General features: G+C 36.6%; 5 protein-coding genes across 8 annotated transcripts; 2 read left to right on the top strand and 3 right to left on the bottom strand.

Annotated features, from left to right (window-relative positions):
* Window positions 1–606: 606 nt before the first annotated feature.
* On the top strand, window positions 607–12,476 carry LOC143462189 (heterogeneous nuclear ribonucleoprotein L-like). Its single transcript, XM_076960250.1, has 15 exons — window positions 607–774; window positions 8,077–8,111; window positions 8,285–8,354; window positions 8,545–8,632; window positions 8,770–8,864; window positions 8,954–9,014; window positions 10,412–10,507; window positions 10,584–10,693; window positions 10,913–11,059; window positions 11,138–11,259; window positions 11,327–11,425; window positions 11,599–11,704; window positions 11,778–11,835; window positions 11,906–12,001; window positions 12,085–12,476. The coding sequence occupies exons 1-15, from the start codon at window positions 703–705 to the stop codon at window positions 12,147–12,149; spliced, it is 1,320 nt and encodes a 439-aa protein (XP_076816365.1). The 5' UTR covers window positions 607–702; the 3' UTR covers window positions 12,150–12,476.
* On the bottom strand, window positions 3,657–7,052 carry LOC143462192 (uncharacterized). Of its 2 annotated transcripts, XR_013118142.1 has the most exons (3): window positions 6,051–7,034; window positions 5,120–5,361; window positions 3,657–3,795 (listed from the first exon to the last, which is right to left on the bottom strand). XR_013118142.1 is itself a non-coding variant. In XM_076960253.1 (2 exons), the coding sequence occupies exons 1-2, from the start codon at window positions 6,881–6,883 to the stop codon at window positions 5,355–5,357; spliced, it is 840 nt and encodes a 279-aa protein (XP_076816368.1). In that variant the 5' UTR covers window positions 6,884–7,052; the 3' UTR covers window positions 4,650–5,354. The 2 variants fall into 2 exon arrangements, 1 of the variants encoding a protein (XP_076816368.1); XM_076960253.1 differs by lacking the exon at window positions 3,657–3,795 and having other exon boundaries at window positions 4,650–5,361; window positions 6,051–7,052.
* Window positions 12,412–19,581, bottom strand: LOC143462193 (uncharacterized). Of its 2 annotated transcripts, XM_076960254.1 has the most exons (8): window positions 19,081–19,581; window positions 14,211–14,319; window positions 13,691–13,800; window positions 13,480–13,566; window positions 13,241–13,395; window positions 13,016–13,154; window positions 12,804–12,949; window positions 12,412–12,628 (listed from the first exon to the last, which is right to left on the bottom strand). In XM_076960254.1, exons 2-7 carry the CDS (start codon window positions 14,288–14,290, stop codon window positions 12,810–12,812), a joined length of 711 nt encoding a protein of 236 aa, XP_076816369.1. In that variant the 5' UTR covers window positions 14,291–14,319; window positions 19,081–19,581; the 3' UTR covers window positions 12,412–12,628; window positions 12,804–12,809. The 2 variants fall into 2 exon arrangements, with proteins under 2 accessions (XP_076816369.1, XP_076816370.1); XM_076960255.1 differs by lacking the exon at window positions 12,804–12,949 and having other exon boundaries at window positions 19,081–19,557.
* LOC143462194 (ras-related protein Rab-5C-like) lies at window positions 14,314–18,054 on the top strand. The gene is made up of 5 exons (XM_076960257.1): window positions 14,314–15,008; window positions 15,230–15,381; window positions 15,534–15,656; window positions 17,034–17,127; window positions 17,299–18,054. Exons 1-5 carry the CDS (start codon window positions 14,870–14,872, stop codon window positions 17,394–17,396), a joined length of 606 nt encoding a protein of 201 aa, XP_076816372.1. The 5' UTR covers window positions 14,314–14,869; the 3' UTR covers window positions 17,397–18,054.
* A 524-nt stretch (window positions 19,582–20,105) lies between the features above and the next one.
* LOC143462190 (histone-lysine N-methyltransferase SMYD3-like) lies at window positions 20,106–24,362 on the bottom strand. 2 transcript variants are annotated; one of them, XM_076960252.1, is made up of 12 exons: window positions 24,045–24,362; window positions 23,748–23,811; window positions 23,230–23,337; window positions 23,027–23,084; window positions 22,806–22,939; window positions 22,650–22,720; window positions 21,876–21,978; window positions 21,519–21,629; window positions 21,080–21,262; window positions 20,896–20,984; window positions 20,617–20,725; window positions 20,106–20,503 (listed from the first exon to the last, which is right to left on the bottom strand). In XM_076960252.1, the coding sequence occupies exons 1-12, from the start codon at window positions 24,194–24,196 to the stop codon at window positions 20,390–20,392; spliced, it is 1,296 nt and encodes a 431-aa protein (XP_076816367.1). In that variant the 5' UTR covers window positions 24,197–24,362; the 3' UTR covers window positions 20,106–20,389. The 2 variants fall into 2 exon arrangements, with proteins under 2 accessions (XP_076816367.1, XP_076816366.1); XM_076960251.1 differs by having other exon boundaries at window positions 23,027–23,087; window positions 24,045–24,360.
* Window positions 24,363–24,566: the final 204 nt, after the last annotated feature.

The raw sequence follows: 24,566 nt of genomic DNA, 5'->3' as shown, positions 1-24,566 counted from the left end.
AATAATTTTTGTTAAAATAAAGAAAAATATACCTGCATAATGTAGAATAAATTTGCAATAAATCAGTGAAAACATTTTTCATTTTGACCCATTCACACGATTTTCATTCACATTTGAAAACGAAAGTGTAGAAAATGACCGTAAACCGGCTGACTATACCCCCATGTACAAAGTTAGAACCGTATTGCCAAATGGTTTGTACTTAGGCCAGCAATTCCTACTACTACGAAATCCGGACACATTCTGGATCCAGCTTCCATGCAGGATAGGTTATAGGCCTAGCTTGGACACATCTCTCGAGAGTGATGGCGCCATCAGCCCTGAGCTACACTAGGCTGGCAGACTAGGTTTAGCCTGTAGCATTAGGCTAGAAGCTAAGCCTGTAAGCTTGGTGCCCGATTTTCAGATTTCAGGCTCTGCTCTGGCTATGTAGGCTAAATATGGAATCTCACTAAAAGCCTGAAAGGCTGACACAAAGAAAGTACTAGACCTATGGCCTAGTTGGAAAACACCGTTTTCTATTTCAGCCTTTTCTGACTTTTAGTGTCTTTAAATATGTTTGTACTGATGAGTGATGACAATATGTTCGAGTTATAACTACTAACAAATCTTGTTGAATCCAGAAATTACAGTACTTGCCTTGTAATCTCTAACTGTAGCCTTACTCTTTGTGAAAGCTGTGTTGAATAAAATCGTGTAAAGATGTCATATGAAGGACTTCCGACAAAACGGCCCAGATTAAGTGAAAATGGTGGTGGTGTTTCGGGAATAAAGGTATTTATTCAACTTAGCTTAAACCAGTATGGAATGTAAGCTTTTTGGGTACCGGACAGTGTAAACTTGAAAGCATGTTGTGCACCAGTAGGCAACAAAAAGTGTGCATTATTGCATGTGAGTGTGCACCAGTTGGTAACAAAAAGTGTGCATTAGTATATGTGAGTGTGCACCAGTTGGTAACAAAAAGTGTGCATTAGTATATGTGAGTGTGCACCAGTTGGTAACAAAAAGTGTGCATTAGTACATGTGAGTGTGCACCAGCTGGTAACAAAAAATGTGCACCAGATGTCGATGGTTTTGGAATTACTTGCTATGATGTGTGTACTAAAGTAGCTTTTTTGACCTATTTTGTACACCAGACCTATTTTATGCGACCTATCTGGAAAGTACGGCAGTTTTCGATTAGGAATCATGCCTATAAAGAAGCAAAATTTGGTGTGATGGCGTACACTGAAGCCTCATTTTTTTCCTTGTTTATTATAAATTGGCGATCAAACAACCGGTTTTTCTTTGTTCATTTATTGTAAATCGACGTGAAAATAACGAACTTTGGCGTGACTGTTGATGATTCTCGTACATGCAAGTACCACACTTTCCACTATAGCAGACAAATTTCTTTCCATCTGGAAGCAAAACTCACATAATGGTTAAGTAGCCCGATCATCCCGAATTGAAAGTATGACACTTTTGAACAAGAAATCGTGTGTGCAAAGATGCAAATTTTGGCGTGATGGCATGTACTGAAGCTTCAATTCTTCGTTTATTTATTAAAAATCGGAGTGAAGATAAAAAAAGTTTGGTATGCACGTTGATGAATCTCATGCATGCAGCTACCATCCTTTCCACAATGACCGATTGTAACCTTGTGTTACGTTTTTACTGTCCTCAGTCTTAGATACACAGTAGGCACATCTTTTATTAAAAGCAGCTCAGTTAAATTGTCATTCACAGCAGCTCATTCCAGGAGCTTAAATCAGGACTGACTCTACGAATCTTGGCTGGAATACGTCCATGAAAAGACACGTGTGCTTAATCAAACACGGAAAACGCAGTAGGCCTCAAGAGAGAACGCGGCAGGGCAGACACAACGCAAAACAAATGCAACACTCTCCCCCCACCCACAAAATTGCAAACACTAAACAAATGCTTGCCCAGAAATACAACGCATGTCCTACAAAAACAAACGAAGTGAAAACCAGGAAGTGAACAATACAAAAATGACGTGCAAAAAAACGATCACCCAAACAACTAATACATAAATCGCCTGTAAAATCGTAGTATAAACAAAATAATATAACAATATAAAAATATATAATCTCAATATAAAACACGTATAAAAGCACGAAAACAAAACACAAAAATTTACTATTCATAACTCTATGTAAACGTGCGTGAGTGATGAGAAAAGATGCGTCGATTATCGTATTCTACCTTCGACATCTGGGTAAAAACAAGGTCTCCGTTTAATGCGTTGTGGACGGGTTGAAGAATGTAAAACATCATCGGTTACTAAACTGTTATTCTGAACTGCATTCTGAATATTTTCCGGCACTATGTACACCCCTGGTCGCAGCTGGTTATAATTAGTAGACGTTATTTCTGGTTCCGGGCTGCAGCATGCACGAAAGTGATGGCTGTTGTTTGTCGGATATGTTGAGCGAGAATTTTGCCCTTCACTCTCGCTCACACCTTCTGAAACAGGATTGTCCACCGATCTGTAAAAATTGCCAAAACTTCTTTTCAGTCGATTAAAATGTACCGTACAGGTTTTACCTTCGCGATTTTCTATCATATAGTTTACAGGAGGAATAACTTTTTTAACCACGTAAGGGCCTTTATAAGGAAAGTGAAACTTTCTTGTTTCATGTTTTTGAAGAGCCTCGTCTCGCAACAGGACCGCATCACCCTCTTCATACCGATCGTCAGACGCCTTTTCGTCGTATCGTTTCTTCATTTGCAACCTACGTTTTCCCAACCTTGATTGAACTGTTTGGTGAACCAATTTCATTCTGTCTTGCAGATGAAGGATGTCTTCACACTTTGGGGTAAAAATTGGTGCTTTACTAATAAGATCTGCAGGCAACCTCAGATTCCTTCCGGTGAGTAAGTAATGAGGAGAAACTCCAGTTTCCTCGTGAACACTTGCATTGTAAGTAGCGCTAACCGATGAGAGCGCATCATCCCAAGAAGTTGGGTCAACCTGAACATAATTTTTTTAAATCGCAATTATGGTCTGATTGTTTCTTTCCACACCACCGTTTCCCATTGCGTGATACGGGCTGGTTCTTGTCTTGTTGCAGCCCATTAAGCGTGAGAGCTCTTGAAAAAGAATACTTTCGAAATTCCGGCCCTGGTCGGAGTGAATTGTTTCTGGGACGCCATGTATCGTCACCCAACGGTGGTAAAGCAAATAAGCAGTATCTTTGGCATTTTGAAATTTCATTGGCCAACACTGCATGTATTTCGTGTAGGTGTCACAAACGACAAGAATATAACGGTTGCCGTTTCGTGTTTCGGGTAGACCGCTTAATACGTCGATTTCAACTTTCTGCATAGGTGTATTCTCTTCTGACGGAACTAATGGGGCACGAACAATTCGCCTTGGTACTTTTCTTAAATCGCACAAGCAACACTCTTTGCAGTATGTTTCGACATCTTTGTGGCAAAATGGCCAGAAAAAACGCTCCTTTAACCTGGCAAACGTCCTTTTGACGCCCATGTGTCCACCTCCGTGAATCAAATCGTGAACAGACTTCAACACATCATTCTTCATTGTTGAGGGCACCAGCAACTGAGCATAAATTTCTTCCACAGAATTCTCGATTCTTCGATATAGCATACCATTATGTAGAAAAATCTCACCAAATATATTCCAATAGTGACGCAGGGCTTTGCTGTCATTTTTCACTTTTTTGAATGATGGTCGGCTTTCCTGGCTCATCCACTGAAACAGTCTTTTCAACACTGGATCTTTTTGCTGCGCCTTAATAGTGTTTTCGGTTGACCATCCAGATGCTTCTGAAAAATCCATCAAACACACTTGGTATTCTTTGGCGGAAATTGAACTTTCATAGCTGCTGTCAGTTTGAAACGGAAACAAGGGGTCTAATTGCTCTGCCCTTATAGTATCATCTGAACAAGGACGACGGCTAAGCGAGTCGGCATTCGTGTGTTTTCTTCCTGCGCGGTGAATTAATTTAAAGTTAAAATTGCACAAGAAATCGAACCAGCGAGCGCATTGTCCATATGTGTCTCGTGATTCCCACAGCCAACGAAGAGATGCGTGATCTGTTCTAAGCAGGAACTCTTCGGTTAAATAGCATCGAAAAACCTTTAACGCGTGAATGACCGCTAGCAGCTCTTTCCTGGTTGTTGAGTAATTTCGCTCGGTTTTGGTGAGCGATCTACTACTGTACGAGACGGGATGTTCTTCGCCATTCACTAGTTGCGAAAGAACGCAACCAACAGCTGTGTTACATGCGTCTGTGTCAACAATAAAAGGTTTGGATAGGTCGGGGTATCGGAGAACTGGGGATTTTGTCAGCAATTCTTTAAGCAGCCCGAACGCCTTTTTACATTCTTCTGTCCACAAAAAAACCTTTTTAGTTGAGTGCGCTAAATTGTTCAGTGGTGATGCAATCTGAGAATAACTTGGAATAAACTTCCGATAATAGGATGACAAGCCCAAAAATTGGCGAACTTCTTTCAATGTTTTCGGTGTTGGCCAATTAGAAACGTCTTCTACTTTTTGTGGGTCGCACGATATCCCTTCATGTGATACAACGTGGCCAAGAAATTTTACTTTTTCTTTAAGTAAATTACATTTGGAAGGTCCGAGCTTCAGGCCAGCTTGTCGAAGTCGAGAGAAAACGTTTTCCAAACGTTCCATATGTTCGGTGAATGTGCGACCGTACACGATAATATCGTCTAAATAAGCAATCGCACCATTCCACTCAACGCCGTTTAACACCACTCTCATCAAGTGCTGGAAGGTTGACGGCGCATTACAAAGTCCAAAAGGCATAACATTAAATTCGTAGAGTCCTTTATAACACGTAAAAGCAGTTTTTGGTTTATCGGAGGGTTTCATTTTAATTTGCCAGTAGCCCGAACGAAGGTCTAAAGTTGAAAAGTAACGACATCCAGACAATTGGTCTAAGCTCTCATCAATTCGAGGTAATGGATAACTAGACTTTTTTGTACAGTCATTCAGCTTACGGTAATCGATGCAAAACCGCACATCACCGTCTTTTTTGCGAACTAATACAATTGGACTAGCCCAAGGTGATTGAGAAGGTTGAATAATTTCTTTGTCACACATATCCTCAATTAGTTCATTTACCTTTTGCTTTTGGGGTTCAGACAAGCGTCTTGGGTGCTGTCGTATAGGGAGCGAGTCTCCAGTTTCGATTGAGTGTTCGACCAGTTCTGTTTGTCCAATATCGTACGGGTGCAGCGAAAATACATCACGATAGGAAGAGATTACGGAAAACAGCTTTTGACGTTCAACTTCTGACAGTTCCAATTTGTCCAAACATAACTCATCGTGCAGTGCAGGCAACTCAACGTCGGCAAACTTATTCTCTGTAATAGGAAGAATTGAGTAAGCGTTTGTATATTGAACATTGCCTTCACCTGCAATTGGAACAACTCTTGCCACGGAAGATCCGCTTGGAATTACTATTTCGACGTCTGATGGATTTGCCAAGCGTAACTGGACTAAATTGGCTTGAGTAGAGGTAACATACTCTGCGACTGCAACATTCCATTTCTCTTGAACGTTGTTAAGGCGTTCGATCAAAACTTCCACATCTGGCATGTCTGGTTGGCCGTCAAATGTCCCAGGGAGTAACAGTTCGGTGAAAGGAGGAATACGTGCAAAATCTAACAACTTAACAACATGACTATTTGCTAGGCCTGGGAATTTTAATATGGGAATGGTGCCACCTCCCGCTTTTAAAAACATTTTTTCATAATTCACAACACACCGGTTATGTTGTAAATAATCAATTCCCAAGATACAATGATCAGCGATAGAGTCGCAGACATAAACATTGCAAAATTCTATACAACCGGCGACTGAGATTTTAACCTTACATCTGCCCAACATATTTATAGGCTTCCCTCCAGCACCCACAAAACCAATTCCGGTAGGGCATTTTGTTAATGTTGTCAGTAGCGTATCATACAAACTCTTACTTATAACTGTAACGGTAGCCCCAGTGTCAATCAAAGCAAACACTGAACTCTCATTAATGTTTATGTTGGCATACCTATGCAAGTCCTGATCCATAGTTTGAACCTGGTAGATTTCCCGTGGTGGATTGCTGTTAGTTCCATGTACATCAAAAACACGTCGAAGGTTTCTTGCACGCTGCCTATGACAGCGTCGAGCAATGTGACCATATTCTCCACAGTTAAAACACTGAAGTCTTCTTCTCTCTTCCCGAGGTTCTCTTGTTGTCTTCATTTCGTTTCGCAGTTGGGAAATTTCGTCCCGAAGTTTTTCGACAGTTAGTTTTAATTGGGATACGTCCTGGTGATCTCTTGCCACCGCTGCTACTTCTGACGTCATTATACGTGGTTCATGATGCGTCCGTTCTGCGTTTTCAATAATGCTCTTTGCTGTGGCATAAAAATCCGGTTGTGCATTTTTAGAGTTGTCGCGTAAGATTTGAGAGGCTTGTTGACGGTCTCTCAGTCCTTGAACGAGTAGGTTGTACAGCACACTGCTGCGCATTTCATGCTGTTCGTCGTTTGGATAAGCCATTTTTCCTAATTGGGCTATAGCTTCAAGAAAGCTTCTTACGGATTCGTCAAAACCTTGAGTGCGCTGAAAGAGTTGTTGCATGGCGTGCTTTTGTGAAGATAGACCTGAAGCCGTGTCTTTTGCTTGTTGAATGAGTTCGTCATAACTGAGATCGTAGAGTTCTTTACGACCATCGGTCATGGAGAATTTCATATCTTCCGGCAAGCTTTGTAGAAATGCATGTTTCTTTGCCGCATCCGATGCTTTGACGCTGTCGCAGAAGGATTCAAATTCTTGTAGGAAAGATAAAAAACTATTGCCACGTTGGTAACGAGGCGGAGAATAAAAAAAATTCATGCTTCTTCAGTAAAACTTCATAAAATCTTCTGTGTATCTAAGAGGTCCTGCCGTGTTCGCCAGTGTTACGTTTTTACTGTCCTCAGTCTTAGATACACAGTAGGCACATCTTTTATTAAAAGCAGCTCAGTTAAATTGTCATTCACAGCAGCTCATTCCAGGAGCTTAAATCAGGACTGACTCTACGAATCTTGGCTGGAATACGTCCATGAAAAGACACGTGTGCTTAATCAAACACGGAAAACGCAGTAGGCCTCAAGAGAGAACGCGGCAGGGCAGACACAACGCAAAACAAATGCAACACTTGTAACCGATTCTTCCTAGATTTTTAGTTATTATTTTTGCTAGCATAGACAGCTAGTTATACGTTTGTAAAATAGCAAAAATTATTTTCCTGAAACATTTTTATTGATATATAAGATGTGTATAATTATTGTACCAACAGATACCATTTTATCATCATTCACTGCTGTGCATCTAGCTAGGATTCAACATTTCTTCAAGATGTCTATAGTTTATATTTATAATGTATCTATAAATAAAGATGTTATACAGTTTGTGGTTTACTGCAGAAGTGCGCAACCGAAATGGTATCACAGTTTGGGCAGTAATCATAGTGGAATCGATGGACGCAGTTGTACGAGGAATTATGCCAATTGCTAAACTAGTTTACACCAACATCAATATTACATATCAATAGTTTATTTCATAAAACCAAACTTAAAAAATACATTATGCACGTCAAAAATTTACATATATGCCAAAATCTGCCAGGTTAAAAGTTACATTTGAAAAAGCCTTAGATTCCAGTCTAGCAACATAGAAAAGGTCCAGCATACAAATATGTCTTTTTTATACAGGAAAGCAACAAAATAGCTCAAAGGCCGCACTTTTTCTGACGAAAAACGTGCCTACCGACTTTGCATTTTCTCTAAACCTCAGAATTGCACCCAGTTTCTATCGTCCTCGCACCCTGATTTTTGCCAGGTTTTCAAGCCTGTTGCACTGTACCCCCATTTGGTAGCGCGTAAAATTAATTTGTTCTGAGCCTCTGGCACCAGTTTGGGAGTTGGAGCATTGAACTATGCTCTGATGCAACTTATTGCCTATGTGTTGATGCTTAGATATAATAATTATAACTATAATTCCGCCTCCTTTTGTAGTAGTTTGTTTTCATTGTTGTTTATTTGCAGGAGGAGTATAGAGAGCGTGATCACAAATTTTCTAGGTATGACAAACTCTTTTTTGGTTATATGTGGTTTTGAATAAAAAAAAAAACAGTTAAACTAGGTTTTTTTGCTGATATCTTGTGTAAAATGTAGGTATGTATAATTTTAAATAAAAAAGAACATAGTGCTACATTTATTATACTTCAATACTTTAATTCCTTTTCTTAAACAGGGATGCACCAGATCAACCAAACAAAGTACTTCTTTTCACAATAATGAACGCTGTGTATCCCATCACTACGGTAATTGTCAATAATTTCGTCTTTAATTTTTTAAAGCAGATATTATATAAATTTTTTATTCTGAAAACTTCAAATTCTTTTCTATTTCGCCGCGGCACTCCAAGCAACTGTATATTTTGTTAATTTTCAAGGTATTTATGTAGTTTGATTAAACGTCAAATAAACTTCTTTCTCTTTTTGTTCAATTCAGGAAGTTTTGCACACAATATGTGAGCCGTGTGGAGAAGTCCAACGAATCGTCATTTTTCGAAAACGTGGCGTGCAAGCCATGGTTGAATATCCTTTTAGTTAACAACATTGCAACAGTTTTTTCTAATATTCTAGGCTGCATTTTGCATTAGTTTGCTATTTATCGAAATTATTTTCTTTAGAAATAAATAAAAACAAAGTTTATAACCTTAACTCTATCGTACATTTAATTCAATTCAGTCTGCACAGAGGGCGAAAGCTTCATTAAACGGAGCAGACATTTACTCTGGATGTTGCACTCTTAAAATCGAATGGGCCAAGGTGCGTAGTCATGTTTTCATCGTAAATAGTGGCGCCTGACATTATCCAGACGTTATTGTTTTTCAAAAATTTATCCATTACGATTACAGCCTGCAAGATTAAACGTTTACAAAAATGATGATGAAACATGGGACTACACTGGAGCTTTAGGTATACTTACTTGCTAATAATTCGCATTTTCTTATGATTGATATAAATAATATTTTCCTGTATGTGTGATGCGTGTTTCATAATCACAACGCTGCTACCGATCGATACAGTAAAATACTTGTTGATAAACTGACTTTCATAACAATTGCATATACCAATTTATTGAATGTTATTGGAATTTGCTTTTATGTTTATTCACACTAAATTCACATTATAAAACCAACATACCGTTCTTGTTTTCACTGAAGCTAAACTGCTTTGTTTTCCATTACAGTTCCACTAAAAACTTTGTATTTTCAGAAATATATTTTGCCGAAACATACACTTATGTCAGAGCGTATTATTTCGAATACTGTATACGTCATTCACAAAGCAAAGTCAAAAGCTAAAGGTTTTTTATTTCCAAAAATTACGCTCACTTCAGCGATGGAAGCCAACTGTCATGAATGGCAGCTAAGACAATTGACATTTGTTAACCTGTTATGTTTATAAGCTGTTGCATTTGCAAGGAGGTACACTACAAGTGGAAACAATTTTCAGCTTGAATACTTCAATGTACATAATCATGGCATGATTGCAATTGCATACCCTTCACAACATCAATGACTTGAGAAAACTTATTATTTGCGTCATGTTGTGAAACTGGTACATGTGACATCGTGCATACATAATAAGAATAATTTCCATCTGTATTTGGTGTTCATGAGATATCAGAGACATCCAAAACGACACTCCATTTCCACGACAATAACTTCCCTGAGCCTCATTTGATACGATGCAGTTGTAACATCAACAATGGAGTATTGTCACCTAAAACTTGGCATACAGGACCACCTGCCGAAGCATATTAAAAGACAAGGAGACAACAGCAATGACAGGCAACATATTTACAACAAGCGTCATTACTTTTTTTCTAACTTGCACATACGGAACAAAACAATTCAGTGTGAAGACCATTATGGCGGACACTTGCATCGCTACATAACACTCTACAGCCACTGTGTCATCTTATCAAAATCAATAGGATTTTTTATAACTTTTTTATGTTTTCAACAAAGGACGTCGTTGTACGGAAAAAGATTTTGCAACATGTTGCCTGACCCAGGGTATGGTAGAGCTGCTTCTACAGGACTGTGATGCTCAAGTATGGTAAAGTGTAACAGAATGACAGACTACAACAGAATGTTATTGTATTTTACTTCTCTACCCTGCATCATATTTTTGACATTTTTCTTGATTTTTTTGCTCTGTACTATAACCGTGTTATGCTTATCACAGTGTTTTACAAATTGCTTTATTGTTGTATCAGTAAATGTGCACAATGTTACGGTCACTTTTTCTCAACTATAACTATAACTCCTATAACTTATAATATCAAAATACCAATTTGGTTTCAGATGCTCAAAGCAGTGCAGCTGCTACAATTCAACCTGCTCTGTTAGGTGACGCTCCACTAGGATATAATAGTGGGTCTGGTTACAGCAGAGCACCAGGTAGCGAATAAATAGTGAATATCAGACAACTGGGTTTAAGTGCTAAATATTCAGTCCGAATGCATTTGTTTTCCAGCAATGCCCCCTAGGGGAATGGGTCCAAGACCTCGTGGTGGTGGAAGAGGTCGGGGTATGATGGCCCCCAGGGGTCCTCGACCGAATATGATGGGGATGGCGCCTCAACAGGTAAAGTCACGATTAAACCTTAACCTGACGTAGGTTTTTAAAGCTGACATATGTCATCAATCATCATACTTCAAACAGACTTCATGGAAAGTATTGGTCCCATATTGTTGTAATTATGCGTATAACTTACGTCTACTCTGTAGTATCAATGTAGTCGATAATAATGCCGGATACCATCTTACGGTGAAGTTATTAAAATGTATTTCTCTACAATAACAGGGCCCACCAGACTATGGCATGGGTGATTATGGCATGGAGGACACATACAGTCAAAGTCCAGTGTTGATGGTGTATGGGTTAAATCCAGAAAAAATGAATTGCGACAGACTTTTCAATATTCTCTGCTTATACGGGAATGTTATGAAGGTAATAATATGCTGATGTCAGCTTACATTATGGCTCTGCTAATCTGGTGCTTTACGATTTTCCGCTGCTTGTTTAAAGGTGAAATTTCTGAAAAGCAAAGCGGGATCGGCCATGGTACAAATGGGCGATCCAGCAGCTGTTGATCGAGCTATCAGCAATTTATCAGGGATGAAGTTTTATGAAGACAAACTGGTGCTTGCGTAAGTTGTTATTAAATATTAAACCAACATATGTATTACTTTTAATTTTAATATTTTCGATCTGTAGGCCTTCGAAGCAAATGTATCTGGCTGATACTGGAATGGTTGGTGAATTAAACGATGGTACACCGACTCAAGTTGATTATACAAGTTCTAGAAACAACAGGTGCATATTCATATCTCTTTTATTTATAAACCTATTTGCAAGTCCAGCAGAATAGATTTGTGCTTAATTAATTCATGTGTGTAGGTAGCATGTTTATAACAGAATGTGTCTCAGACTGTCACGTATAAGTTAAATCGATCTGTGACTATGAATTAATTATTTTTATGTCCCAGGTTTACAACGACTGAACAAGCTGCCAAGAACAGAATCCAAAATCCATCGAAAGTGCTTCATTATTACAATGCTCCGCTAGACTTTGATTTGGAAAAAATTACAGAGGTGATTTTTGCTTTGAGTTGTGCCTGTTTTCGTCAGTAAGGGAAACCATCATAAAATATTTCATTGCCTTCAGATCTGTAAAGAGTTTCACCTTGAAGCTCCTGTGCAGTTTACTCCCTTCAAATCGAAAAGTAAGTGTGTTTGGGTTGGTGATATACCTGTATAAGAAATAGTGTTGTATGACGATTGATCTCACTTCAGGTGAAAGAAGCTCTTCTGGGCTCATGGAATTCGAAACAAAGACACATGCAATGGAAGTACTAACTATGGTCAATCATTACAAAATTGATAACCCAAGTAAGTCCTATATGATTACAATATGTAGGATAACCAGTTACACTTGATTCCCGCTGTATTTTAACCATCTTAAACTTTTTCAGATGCTCGTTTCCCATATGTGGTAAAACTTTGCTTCTCAACGGCTTCAACTGCCACCAGAGAGTGATAACTGCATGGGCACCAAAATGCTGTTGTTGAATTCTTTGCCGCCGCTTTGAACTGTTTTATGATGATAGCCCGTAATAATTTAGAAACAGCATAGTGCTTAAAGGAAACTGTACTGATGTTACTTTTTACATGTTTCATTGTTTCTACTTGAACTGAATATATCTGCTGCCAGATGTGAATATGAAACAAAATAGGGCCTTGTTGTTGGTATCATGAAAAAAGAATTTGATATTTACATATCGTATTTTTTACAAGCAATATGAACTCATAATTATATTATCTGTCATGTTGTCTTGCACCATTGTAAATAAACGTTTTCAGCCTGTTTGACTTTAAGCACATTAAGTTACGGTACAAAGACAATAGTTCCTCAGATTTATGATATGCGTAGTTTGGAAAAAGGATCTTCTGCAAAAAACTTGTCAAATGTTTGGTTTACTGTTGATCTGTCAGTAAATCCACCAGAGTATGCTTTATCTGCAAAAATGAAACAATTTTAATTTGAATAATAACTTAACGCACAAAAAAACATGTTTCCAAGTATTAAATAGCGATTGCTCAAATGTTATGAGTGAAAATTTTGTCAGAATTTCAATTTTAAATTTATCAGCAGAAATCATTAGTGGGATTAGTCATTAGCATGTAAATGTACATTGATTTAGATGCAGTAGATGTGAAGATCACGATGCATTCTCGACTTGAATCGAGTTAACCTTTCACCAAGTCGATTTTGCCGTGCTTGCAACTTAAATACTTCATCTTGCAAACAATTTAGATCATTGGATATCCGAGCGTTAGCTGCATGATTAAAATATTACCACGATAGAACGCTGAAATTAAGTTTCAATATCTGTAAATGCTTACTGCCGCTGAACGATGAAGTGCCAAATGGGAAGTCCTGTTTTATGTTCATCATATCATTTATACGCCTCATCATTCTGTCCACTCCAGGAAAATCTGCCTCATGTAAGTTGGGTGCCGTTTGCCTCCATCTTTCACGATCCTAAGAAAAGTAATAGGAACAAAACAACTTCATTGACATTCTAGAATGGAAAACAATAATTAAGAGGTAAAGGCTTCATGTGGTACCATAAAGAAGTCATTGAAAGATTTTTCCGGGTCACTGAAGGAGAATGCCGCGTCGTTGTAAGAGAAGTTTTCATTTTGTCTTGCTCTCTGTGCTCTTCTTCTCCTTTCATCTTGTCGCTTAGTATAATCTTCCTGCTCTTTTGCCATTCTCTGCACTGCCGTGGTGAAAAGATGTTTTATGAGAAGGAAAAATGGGTTCACTTATGGTTGTAGATCATTGGATGCTATTGTCGCCTCACCTCTTTCATTTTTCCGTAGAATTTCGTCCATTTCTCTGTCTCTTTCATAATAATCTCGATTTTTATCATAATCAATCCTCTTCACACCTTTTCATGCAAAAATTATAAAGTAAACTTGACCTTGTAAAGTTTTGTTAATGAAACCGGCTTCTGTTTGCACATTTTTACTAAATAAAATGAAACTAGTTAGAATTACCGTTGCACGACCTACCATCTGATAAAACCTGGTAAGCTTCAGAAATTTCTTTGAATTTTTTCTCAGCATGGTCTTTTTGCTTTGGGTTTTTATCAGGGTGCCATTGCTTTGCCAACTTCTTGTAACTGCAGAAATACACAATTACTCAGCAACACAACCTATTGCAAACATCTCAAAAATTCTACTTGTATCTGCACAGTCATTTACAACACTGCAAGTAGACACAAAGAAACTTATTTGCACAAAATAACAAGCCACGTATAAGATTTTGAACTCATTTCACTGAAGTCTATATTGACACATCAGAAATGATTTCATCAATTTTTTATCATATGTCCTCTTCTTAATTTAAGCGGATGTGGTGTTTTTCACAAATACAAATTGCTACAATACTGCGGCAGTCTGACATGGCAAATTTACACGAGTATATAATTGATTCAAGCAGCTGATTTCCTCTCAGATGAAAGCGTCTATATATAGAATGAGGAAACGGTTTCACACTTCTCACCATCGTTGATCATGCAGCAATACTTACGCCTTTTTAATCTCTTCTTCTGTGGCAGCTTTAGTGACACCAAGTACCTTGTAATAGTCTGTGTTAGATTTACGATGCATTGTGTACCGTCTTTGTGTAGCAAAAGGGTCTAAAAAAGAATGAAGACTTTACATTTAAGACTATGAAGATGTAAAAGCGACGACAACATGTAAATGTTACACGTTCTTGTGAAATATTTAACTGAACTGTGATGACAGTCAAATAAAAAGTTGTGAAACCCGATACTCATCACTTTCAAAGTATTACGGCATGCGATACTATAGTCAAAAAAGAAAGACATTACGGGAATGCATTGTAAATGAAGCCAGCCATGAAGTCACAAAGGAAGCAGAATTTCATGTGGGCTTGCTCTAACGTGATGATGCAATGCATCACCACACAACAGCTATTTTGCTGAGTGCGCTGACCTTAAAGTTAAGGCTTAAGAAGGAAGATGTTAATAATTTGATTTAGAACTCCACTAGTATGTATTAGCTACGGATGTTATAATATATCAGGCACAATTGTACAAAATGTTTATAAAATAATACAGTTATCTTAAATAGAATAGTTTAGTAATGTTCTAATTAGATATGTAAAATATATTACTAATAATAATTCATGGTGAGAATCTTAACGGGATCATAAGTTCTTAAAAGATGAATACAATTCCCACCAGACAAAACACGTACAAGTGCAAGGTGGTGTTGCTAGGTGAGCAATCAGTGGGAAAGAGCAGTTTGGTTTTGCGATTTGTCAAGAGGACATTTATGGAACATCATGCACCAACCATTGGAGGTGAATTCATAGTTAGTAAATTATTACCAAAATATTGATTGTTTACTGCTCACTAGAAAACTCTAAAATATCACGGCAATGTTTAAGTCACTATTTAAAACAGTAGATAAAGTATATACTGTATACCTTTTAAGTGAACAGCTCTTTGTTAATAAATAAAGTTGTTGTAAGACTCAACAGATTTCTGGTGTGATTTTTTGGATTAATCAATTATTTTCCAGCTGCATTCTTGACAAAACATATCAGCTTGGACAACTACAGGATTAAATTTGAAATTTGGGATACAGCTGGTCAGGAAAGATTCCACAGCCTGGCACCAATGTATTACAGAGGAGCACAGGCTGCTATTGTTGTGTATGACATCACAAAACCAGTAAGACACTAGTTATTCTGATATGCTATGAACACAGTTTTATGAAAATGTTCAATCATGTGGTAATAATTATGGAAGACGATGTTTAAATCAAACAATTTTATAAGGTTTTTAACAACATTGCATAATTTTATGTTGTGCACGGATTACAGGATTCCTTCAGCAGAGCTATAGCATGGGTTAAGGAGCTCTATTTACAAGCAAGTTCAGAGATAGTTATTTTGTTAGCCGGGAACAAGGTAGACCTGGCTGATGGAAGGATGGTTCCCTTCAAAGTAAGGAGCTCTGCTTTTAGCATTCAACTAGTATATATATATAACAACAATGTAATGAATATGTGCTATCGTACATGAATGTAATGTGAAACTCCAACTATATACAGAGCCTTTAGTTCGCAAGCACTCCAATAACAAGACTGCATCAGTTACATAACCGCTTTTTCATAAACGTTATAATCGTCATAACCATAACCATCATAACGTTACATAACCGTCCTAAACTTTTCCTATCTGTTTACCAGACGTGAAGAGCTGCTACTGAAAAAGTAAAAGGTATGAAAAAGTGGCACTACCGCCACTACTAAATCAAAAAGCAACAACACAACTGTAATTGCTACTTAAAATAATTTGCCGCTGCAATTAATTCTACTTTTTCTCAATCGGTGTATCGAAAGGCATATTGCACCATAGCGGTTAGCGCAGGGGTGTCAAACTCAATCGCACCAGGGGCCAAAACTCAAAACTTATTTAACGCCGCGGGCCGTAAGGATAAAACTTGATTGAACGTTTCGTGACACGAGTATATGAATTGGAACAGTCAGCGAAACAGCACCAAATTTTTGTTTTTTTTTGACGGTTTTGGCTGGGAATAAATCGATTTATTCTATCGTATGATGAGGCAACTGTTGTGCTGCTGTATTGTGCGATTTGTTATAATCTTGTTTCTTGCTTGAAAAAAGTAAGTTATACTGCACAATGATCTCGCGGGCCGGAAATAGTTCAATGTATAAAATAGCATTGCGGGCCAAGTTTTATTGTAAAGCGGGCCGGATGTGGCCCGCAGGCCGGGAGTTTGACACCTATGGGTTAGCGCATACCCTATTTATAATTTAAAGTCTATTTGAAGTTTTCTTTTTAAACCTACTCATATGAAGCAAAAAGTTTCGCACAAAGTAAGAAAACCGAGGCAAAATGTTTAAGTTTTCAACTGTTTGCCTGAAGATACAAATATGATGTTAAAATTTGTAATTTGGTACAAGAAAAAAAATGCTAAATTTAATTACAAATTTAATTTTCCTTATTCCTCAACAAAGTGACAAGCTTAAGCATCATTCCTTAGTTCATCGGATACTTTAAGAATAGTGGGTAAATTAGCTAACTGAGTTTCACAGAAATGTCAATATGAAATATTCCCCTTATTAGAAGCGAAAATCATTTTTGATTTATGTTTGGTTTGATTTGGTAATGTGAGTTTGCCAACATGGCATACAGGACGGTCAACAAGTGAATTGTACTTGAAGTTAGCCAAACCACTTTAAACTACATCTCAATAATAATAAAGGGACCAGACTGGTCATGATACAGAGGTTCCACTGCAGTACACAAAACACACTGTAAACTAACATAATTGTTATAACATGCCCATACACGCAGGACGCTTCAGCATTTGCAAAGGACAGGAACTTATTGTTTATGGAAACTTCTGCAAAAACTGAAAAAAATGTTGAAGAAATGTTTTATGAAATTGGTAAGTGTTAACAAGCATTGTTATCAATTTATCTTTTGCCTGAATGTCATATATTTTTTTCCAATGAAACATGACGTATGAATTTTAATTATCACATTATTAACTATTTAATTATCACTTGGCATGTTACTTATTGTCATCAATTTTTTTTTTAAATCCTCGATTTTGTAGCAAAACGATGTCCAAGACAAATAGAATCTCAGAAAGTAAACATCCAAGACAAGAATGAACCCAGAAACGAAAAAGAAAAATGTTGTAATACATCGTAATATGGAATGATGTGTTAGAAAATATTCGTGGACCAGTGAAGATTAACCTGTGAATCAATCAAGAAGAAACAATGTTTATTTTTTTTTCGCAATATGTCATTTTTTATGAACACACATTACAACAGTATTAAAAACTCAAGTTATGTTGGTTCATATAAACTTTGTCTGCAAAATTGATGTTTTATTGTTCTCTTTCTTTTTATTAAACTAAGTTTGTGAGTATTGCATTTATGTTCCAACACACTGTTATTGTTATTTGGATATCTACAATCACTGTAATTGTGTCACCTACCACTTTCTTCACAAAGATTGAACTGATGAGAACCGAACTATTTCAGCATACATATTCCAGCAGTATACATACTTAATATTAGACCCTGAACTTAATAAATGCTTAATGGCGTGCCGCTGTGTTTTATGAGAGCAAAATGAAACCAACTATTTATGGTTGACTGCTTGTTAACGTATTATACTTGTTAGCTATTAGATATTTGTTACTGTTTGTATGTACAGAATGTTTGAATGTCTAACTAAACATAATTATATTGTCAACAGAAATATTTCCACTTCACTTTCTAAATCCATTTTGTTGATTTATGCTTTAACATTGTTAGAAGTACAAACAACTGTACCTATGTTTGATAAAATTTGGAAAATATTCAGTCTGTTCTCAGTTTACCAGGGTAGGAAAAACAGACCAGTTGGTTATACAAAACAGAAATAATGACCAGTAAGGTTTATTTTTGAGTTCCTTAATTAACTATCATTACCAACAATGCCATAGACAACATTCGAAGGCAATGTGTAGTGTGTACTGCTTTTGTCTTCCAAATGTGTCTATAATAAGTATAATTATTAAGTAATTACTAGGGCTGTACAAAACAAAATACTTTTAAAAAAATTCCAGAATAACTTCACATCCAGATTTCAAATCGATTTCCAGTAGAATTTCAAATTCTATTCTTGATTAGTGTGAGAATTACAAAAATTCAAACTTTCAATCAATATTTTTCCTTTGCCTTAACAAAGTTTTTCATGTTTTAAGCAAAATGACAGATGTCAAAACATTGGAATAACTGATTGATTTTGGGAAATAGATTTAGTTTTATTTTTCTTAGCTCGGAGAACACATTTCCAACTGGCCGGACTGCAGAGTATGGCCATTTTCAGCAAGATGTTGGGTGCGCCTAACAACCAAAAATGACAAATGCGGCGCCCAAAAATGCTCAGACACAATGCATATGGGCACTTCGGTGCACAATTACACACGAATGTACACAGTTTGAATTATTCAGTCTTTAAACCAATTGAAAATTGAATGCATAGAATTTCTATCCAAGATATTAAGTGCGGCACTGAAGCTTATGAAAAGCAGTATTGAGTGTGCCTACGCCAAACTTTGCAGTCTGACCAGCTGGATCTTAGCAGGCTTGCCTGTCAAACTTCACAGTCCGGGTTACATTGTGGTGAAATTAAGATTTGAGCAAAAAAAAATCTAAATGTACAAATTTTGCCAGGGAAATAAATGCTCCCAGTTTCTGCGGAGAAATAGTGAAAACTAGCCTAAAATAAAAATATGCTCCAAACAAAATAACGAACAAGAAAAGCCTCTAGCCCAAAAAGTGAGGTGGGCCATAAAGTAAAACTTCAAACATAAAACTTTAATGCATATTATCCATCTTACCAACTTCAACTTTGCTTGAACTGATGTGTGCTCACACGATGTGATATTTTGCAATGCCAAGTTGTTTTCGTTCGTTTGCAGCAATTTCTACTCCCAGACTTGCTCACAAAGCGTTGTCAACCGCGTATCTGCAAAAACACTTATGATCGAAATTTCACAGAGTACAGTGCGTCCTTGTGTATTTACTCAGGAAGCAATTGCCTGATGTAAACCATTTAACAAAAGAGGTTCAGCTTTCAAGTTCTTTAGAAACGAAAACCGATAACACAACTTCCACTCTGTTTACGTCACGCTGGCCACCACGTGACCTAAGCATAACAATGAACTAATCTTGCTAACAAAGAATTTTAGGTAAGCTGTCTTCATAAAATTCTAGCACCTTTATAACGAAACTAGTATATGCCATGTGAAATAATAGAAGACACTTAGTAAAACTGCGCTCAATATACTGACAAACACAAAAGAATACTGGGGGATAAAGGTTAGCAGCGGAAATTTAGCAAAATAGCGTCTACACGGTTTTTATCAATAACCAATCATATCAAAATATTTTATAACAAGCTTGGAGCAAGTATTTACCGTATCAATTGCTACTTGTTGAAATCGGGAAACCGAAGAGCTGAAGACAATTAAACCATTGACTCAGCGATGTCTGACATGTCATCAAATTTCCGCGTATCATAACCAGTTCGAGGCAATTCAGACTGCGGGTCACGACCGTTCACTGGATTTTCGTTTATTGGTCTGCGTCGTGAATAGCTTGCTGCTTGAATATATTTCATGCAAATCGCAGAGATCGTTGGAGTTAACACTGGCAAAGGCAATAATTTTTAAAATGGAAATGAAGCTTTACCAACACACAGATCCATCCTTGTAAGAATACATTTCCAGGAAATACTAGTTACGTGTTTGTCATCATGCTCCAAGAGTCAGTACATAGCAATTTTAAAAATAAATATAATCAAGTAAAATTTGCACACACATCTCCTAAGCTTCACATTTTCATTCGGTAATTTCACATGACGTTGTTTGTAACGTAGAGTGTTTATTCATTGTTTACCATTAGGACGTGTTTAAAACACAATTCAGAGTTAAGACGAACTTTAATAAAGAAATTTTCACAACATTCTACAAAGAATGCATAATAATTTAACCAAAGCCAACAAATGCTTGACGCAAATAAGAACATTTTTCATAAAAAGGAAGACAAAAAGTAATAAGACTAGCAGCACTTTCATGAGCAAGAGGGCATTTTTTTGCAATATTGGCAGCCATCTAAAATTGCGGACCGAAGCTAAATTTTGGTCTGTTATTCTCCAAGATTTTTGTGACGTAATTCCACTTGGCATTGAGCAACAAGTTTCGTTAAACTTTGCATAATAATCCCGGTTTTACTGTAGGTGATCTGAAGGATTTTTAACGCCTGTGAAAGAAAAGTGATTTCACACCAAAAATTAATGGTACAGTTTTAGTGGTGTAAGCATGGTGTCGAAATATACTGACATATCTAAAAATTTTATTCATCGAGTATCATACCTCCAAAAGCATTTGCAGAGCGTCTTCATTTTTTTCTTGATATAGTAATATTTTTCCCAATTTCATTATCTGCAAACCTGTCAGTGGATGGCTCTCATCTAAATACTTCCTGGAAAAAGCAACAGCAATGAAAAATTCCGAATAAAAATCAACTAAAACAATTGACTGATGTTTGAGCCACACTCAAATGTATCAAATCCATGCCAATCAAAAAAACTTTTAATTCCGCGGCGTTTTAACTATACAAACCTGGTAGAAAATAATACATGACAGCCATACCTGTAAGCATGGAGAGCAGCCGCACCATGTTGAAATGCCCTGCCAAACATTTTTAATTCAATAGCGGCGTCCATTGCAAAATCAAGAATCTGTTCAACACATAATAAATCAATAACTTAGCAAAGAAGTAATTATGCAGTTTGTCATTTTTTTTTCATAAACACAGAGAACCTTTTGCTGTCACCTTTGTCATGTAAATGTTTTCTACTGGTAAGTATTCGCGCTCAACATATCCACTGGTTATGTTATAAATCTGTTGGAAATTTCTTGCATCACATAAGTTATGTAACTCATGCAGTAAGTCTTTCACGGAATTCTGTTTTGAAATGGTCATAGAACTTTTAAAATCTTGAAGCATGCTCCTGTCCTGTGAAAGGTAAAAAAGTGCTTTAACAGCAAACTAAATAAAAGCGCAAATATACTGTACGAATTCATAGTTTCATTTTTTATCAAAATTGGTAGACCTGCATACAGCGTATTACGATGAATTACGATGTATTACGATGTATTACGCGTATTATTAAAGATGAAAATCTTCATGATTCATAGAATGTATTATGAGCATAATTTAATATCTTGTTTTATCCTGACTGTATCACACTAAACACATAATATTATTTTACATGCTTCTTTGTCCGGCACAGATTGCAACGACAAGAAAATTTATAGATGTCCATGAGATCTTTTTGACGGTCTTCAGAGGGTGCGAAGACATCAACATACGAAATCAACAACTAAAAATAGAAATATTTGTCAAAACATTTGTATAAGTTATTGTATTCAGGATAAGCCAAAGAAATAATAGCAACAGGCAACAATCAAGACATTTAAACCACAAAGCAGAGAAATTAGAAGACTTAAAAACGTGCTGCATGCTACAAATGTTTGCAAAAATGTTTTAGTGAGCGCCTAGACTCTAGAACTTATAATCGTGATGCCAGTAATCACTAAACAAAAGCAGAATGAATGTAAAGGAGTACCTCTTCACCTTTTGAGATGTCTTTTATAGCTCTGATATTAATGTTCATTTCATCAAACTCAGCAACACAATTAGGGTCACAGCTGTGATTAAGTAAGCTGCAACTGCAAATTTTAATTACTTAGCGTTGAGAACACGTGGTCTGCTAAATGAGGCATGGGCAGGCAAACTACAGATCCAGAACCAAATTTAGCCCGCCAAGCCATTTTCTTTGGTCGGCGGACCATAAATTCATTACTGCAATTAGACAGTCTGTTGTTACCTGACAAGCAAAGCAGCATAGTTTTAGAAGAATAGCTTATTGAAATTGATTTATGAGTGTCATGTGAACTTCAACATTATATTTGTGTTCACCATTTAGCTTCAGTTACTACTTCAAGTGAGATAAAAAGAGTAAAAAAATATGTGACAAAAAGTTTACATTAACATGATAAACTAAGCATAGCCGGTGATACTTGGCTTAAACACCTATTCATATAGAAAAGTTGGACATTGTCCATGCTTCTACTGCGTTTAGATTAATCAAATTTCTTTTATTTATCAAAAAGCAGCTACACGAAAAATGTGGGTTTAATTGCTAAAAATTTTTTTATTAACTTCTACTCCCAGTTACATTTTCATGGCTATTTGCAATCAATTTTACCAGCTTTGGATGGTTTAAAACTTTGGGTAACTCAATCGGTCACTTTAACTTCAAATTAACGTGCTTTTACTGTATATTTTAAATTTTATACATTTTAACATTTAGACAATCAAAATATACACTTAAACAAACCTTAAATATACTCCAGTTCCAATATCAGCTTGCATTTCTTCATCCGAAATTGCAAAACTGTTATTTTTTATCTAAACAGATTGAAAATGCAATGCATGACAATCTCTATCAGCAACTATTCAATGTGATATTAATTTCTTAAAACATCAGCTCTACCTTGGAACATAATTCCAACACTGCTTTGATATCAGGAACTTGCACAGGTAAAGCTCCTTGCCCCCAGTAGGAATGCATCACAATGACAAACTGACCAAGGGCTTCTTTTTGGTCATCGCTTAACAAGGTGTAATCTAAAGGACATAAAATTCATGATTTACAGATTCATACACAAATTTTTCCACAATTTTGCGATAGATCCTTTATAGTTCATGACTTACTTGATTCCAAATCAACTACTGAAACCAAATTTTCTGACCAGTTGTCATCTGTAGATTTCTGCTAAAAGAAGCATTACAGTAATTAAGACACATACATTTCGAACATGATCACGAAAAAAGGGGTTATTACCAAATGAATATTTGCAATCCTTGATATCTATGTATAGATTCCAATGGAAAAAGTTTATTAGAATACAACTTACTAATTTCCACAAAATTCTGCTTAACAGGATCACAAAATCTGGAGGTATCTTTGGTTCTACTCTCTTCAGAGCTGTGCACTCTGATTTGTGTGAAGACCATGCACCTTTCTAAAAGAAAAATAAACCTTGTATCTACTCAAAAATAGGTTTTTGAAATTAACCGCAAACATGGTATACACCGTTGCAGAATACTCAATTTGCACAAATAAAAAAATAACTTTAATTATATGTATCAATAAGCTTAATTTTAGCTATGCTTGTAGTGATGCAGTTTCTTTTTGATACTTAGATAACCATGCTAATGATGCTTGCTGCCAGTGAATAATTTCCAAATTTGAACAAGATTGCATAAAAATTAAAAGTAAAAAATGCATCCATCGGAAAATGCACACTGACAAGCTCAGTATCGTGAGTATAAGCAATAAGGAATTATCGCTGAGTTTAAGTCAAGTAAAGATTGCCAGAGTCCAAGGATGAAAACTTCGATACTATATATGCCACATCAATTACACACTAACCTGGCACTCACGGTTGCAGTATTTCATGTACTTGCACCCGGAACATCTTAGCAATGTTGTTTGTCTAATTAACAATATTAAATTAAAACATTAGAGCTTCAGTATATAAAAGGTTCACAAAAATACAAGTCATCGTAATGTGAAACCAAAAGTAATATGAAAATATCAGGTCTGGTGCACAACCAAATGATGCCACAGTTTGAGTAACTGGGGTCCAGTACACAAATGTATCCTGAAGTTGTGCACCAAAAACATCACACCAAAGACGATTTAACAAATAAGCATATTAGCATTTACTTGTTTAAGCAGTGATCGCATCTGATGCCTTTTTGCTTTTTAGACAGAACGTATGCAAATGGTGCAGAAGTTAAAACAAGTGTGCCTTTCCGCAGATCAGTCGTAGCTCTCAGACCTCTTCCTCTATCTTCTGAACGAAACACTTCTATCATCACGTTTTGATAATTTTGATGAGCACTTCAAAAATTGCAATTTTGCTACAAAACCTTTTTTAAATAGTTAACTTTGCAACGTTACAGTAAAGCGTATATTTGCATATTGAGCAGCTTGGCTTGCAACTACCGTAATGCTTAGCCTTCAACTGGAAGTCGGGCAATCGTATCTTTTATTTACGGGCATCTTATCTTTCCCTTTTCGACATTATCTGTGTTCTACGTTCTACGCTGCATCAATGTGTGCACTGTGCAGTAGCATTACGAATTACAGTATAACGTGCAAGCGTACTGGCTGATTGAAGTTTACACATGAAGTTTAGACCTAATTAAAATTTTTGCATAAAAATTCAAAAAAAGAATGCTCTTT

The sequence above is a fragment of the Clavelina lepadiformis genome, chromosome 6, assembly GCF_947623445.1.
Source record: "Clavelina lepadiformis chromosome 6, kaClaLepa1.1, whole genome shotgun sequence".
NCBI lineage: Eukaryota > Metazoa > Chordata > Ascidiacea > Aplousobranchia > Clavelinidae > Clavelina > Clavelina lepadiformis.
Note: the sequence above shows the minus strand (reverse complement) of the source record. Positions and strands in the feature narration are given on the sequence as shown.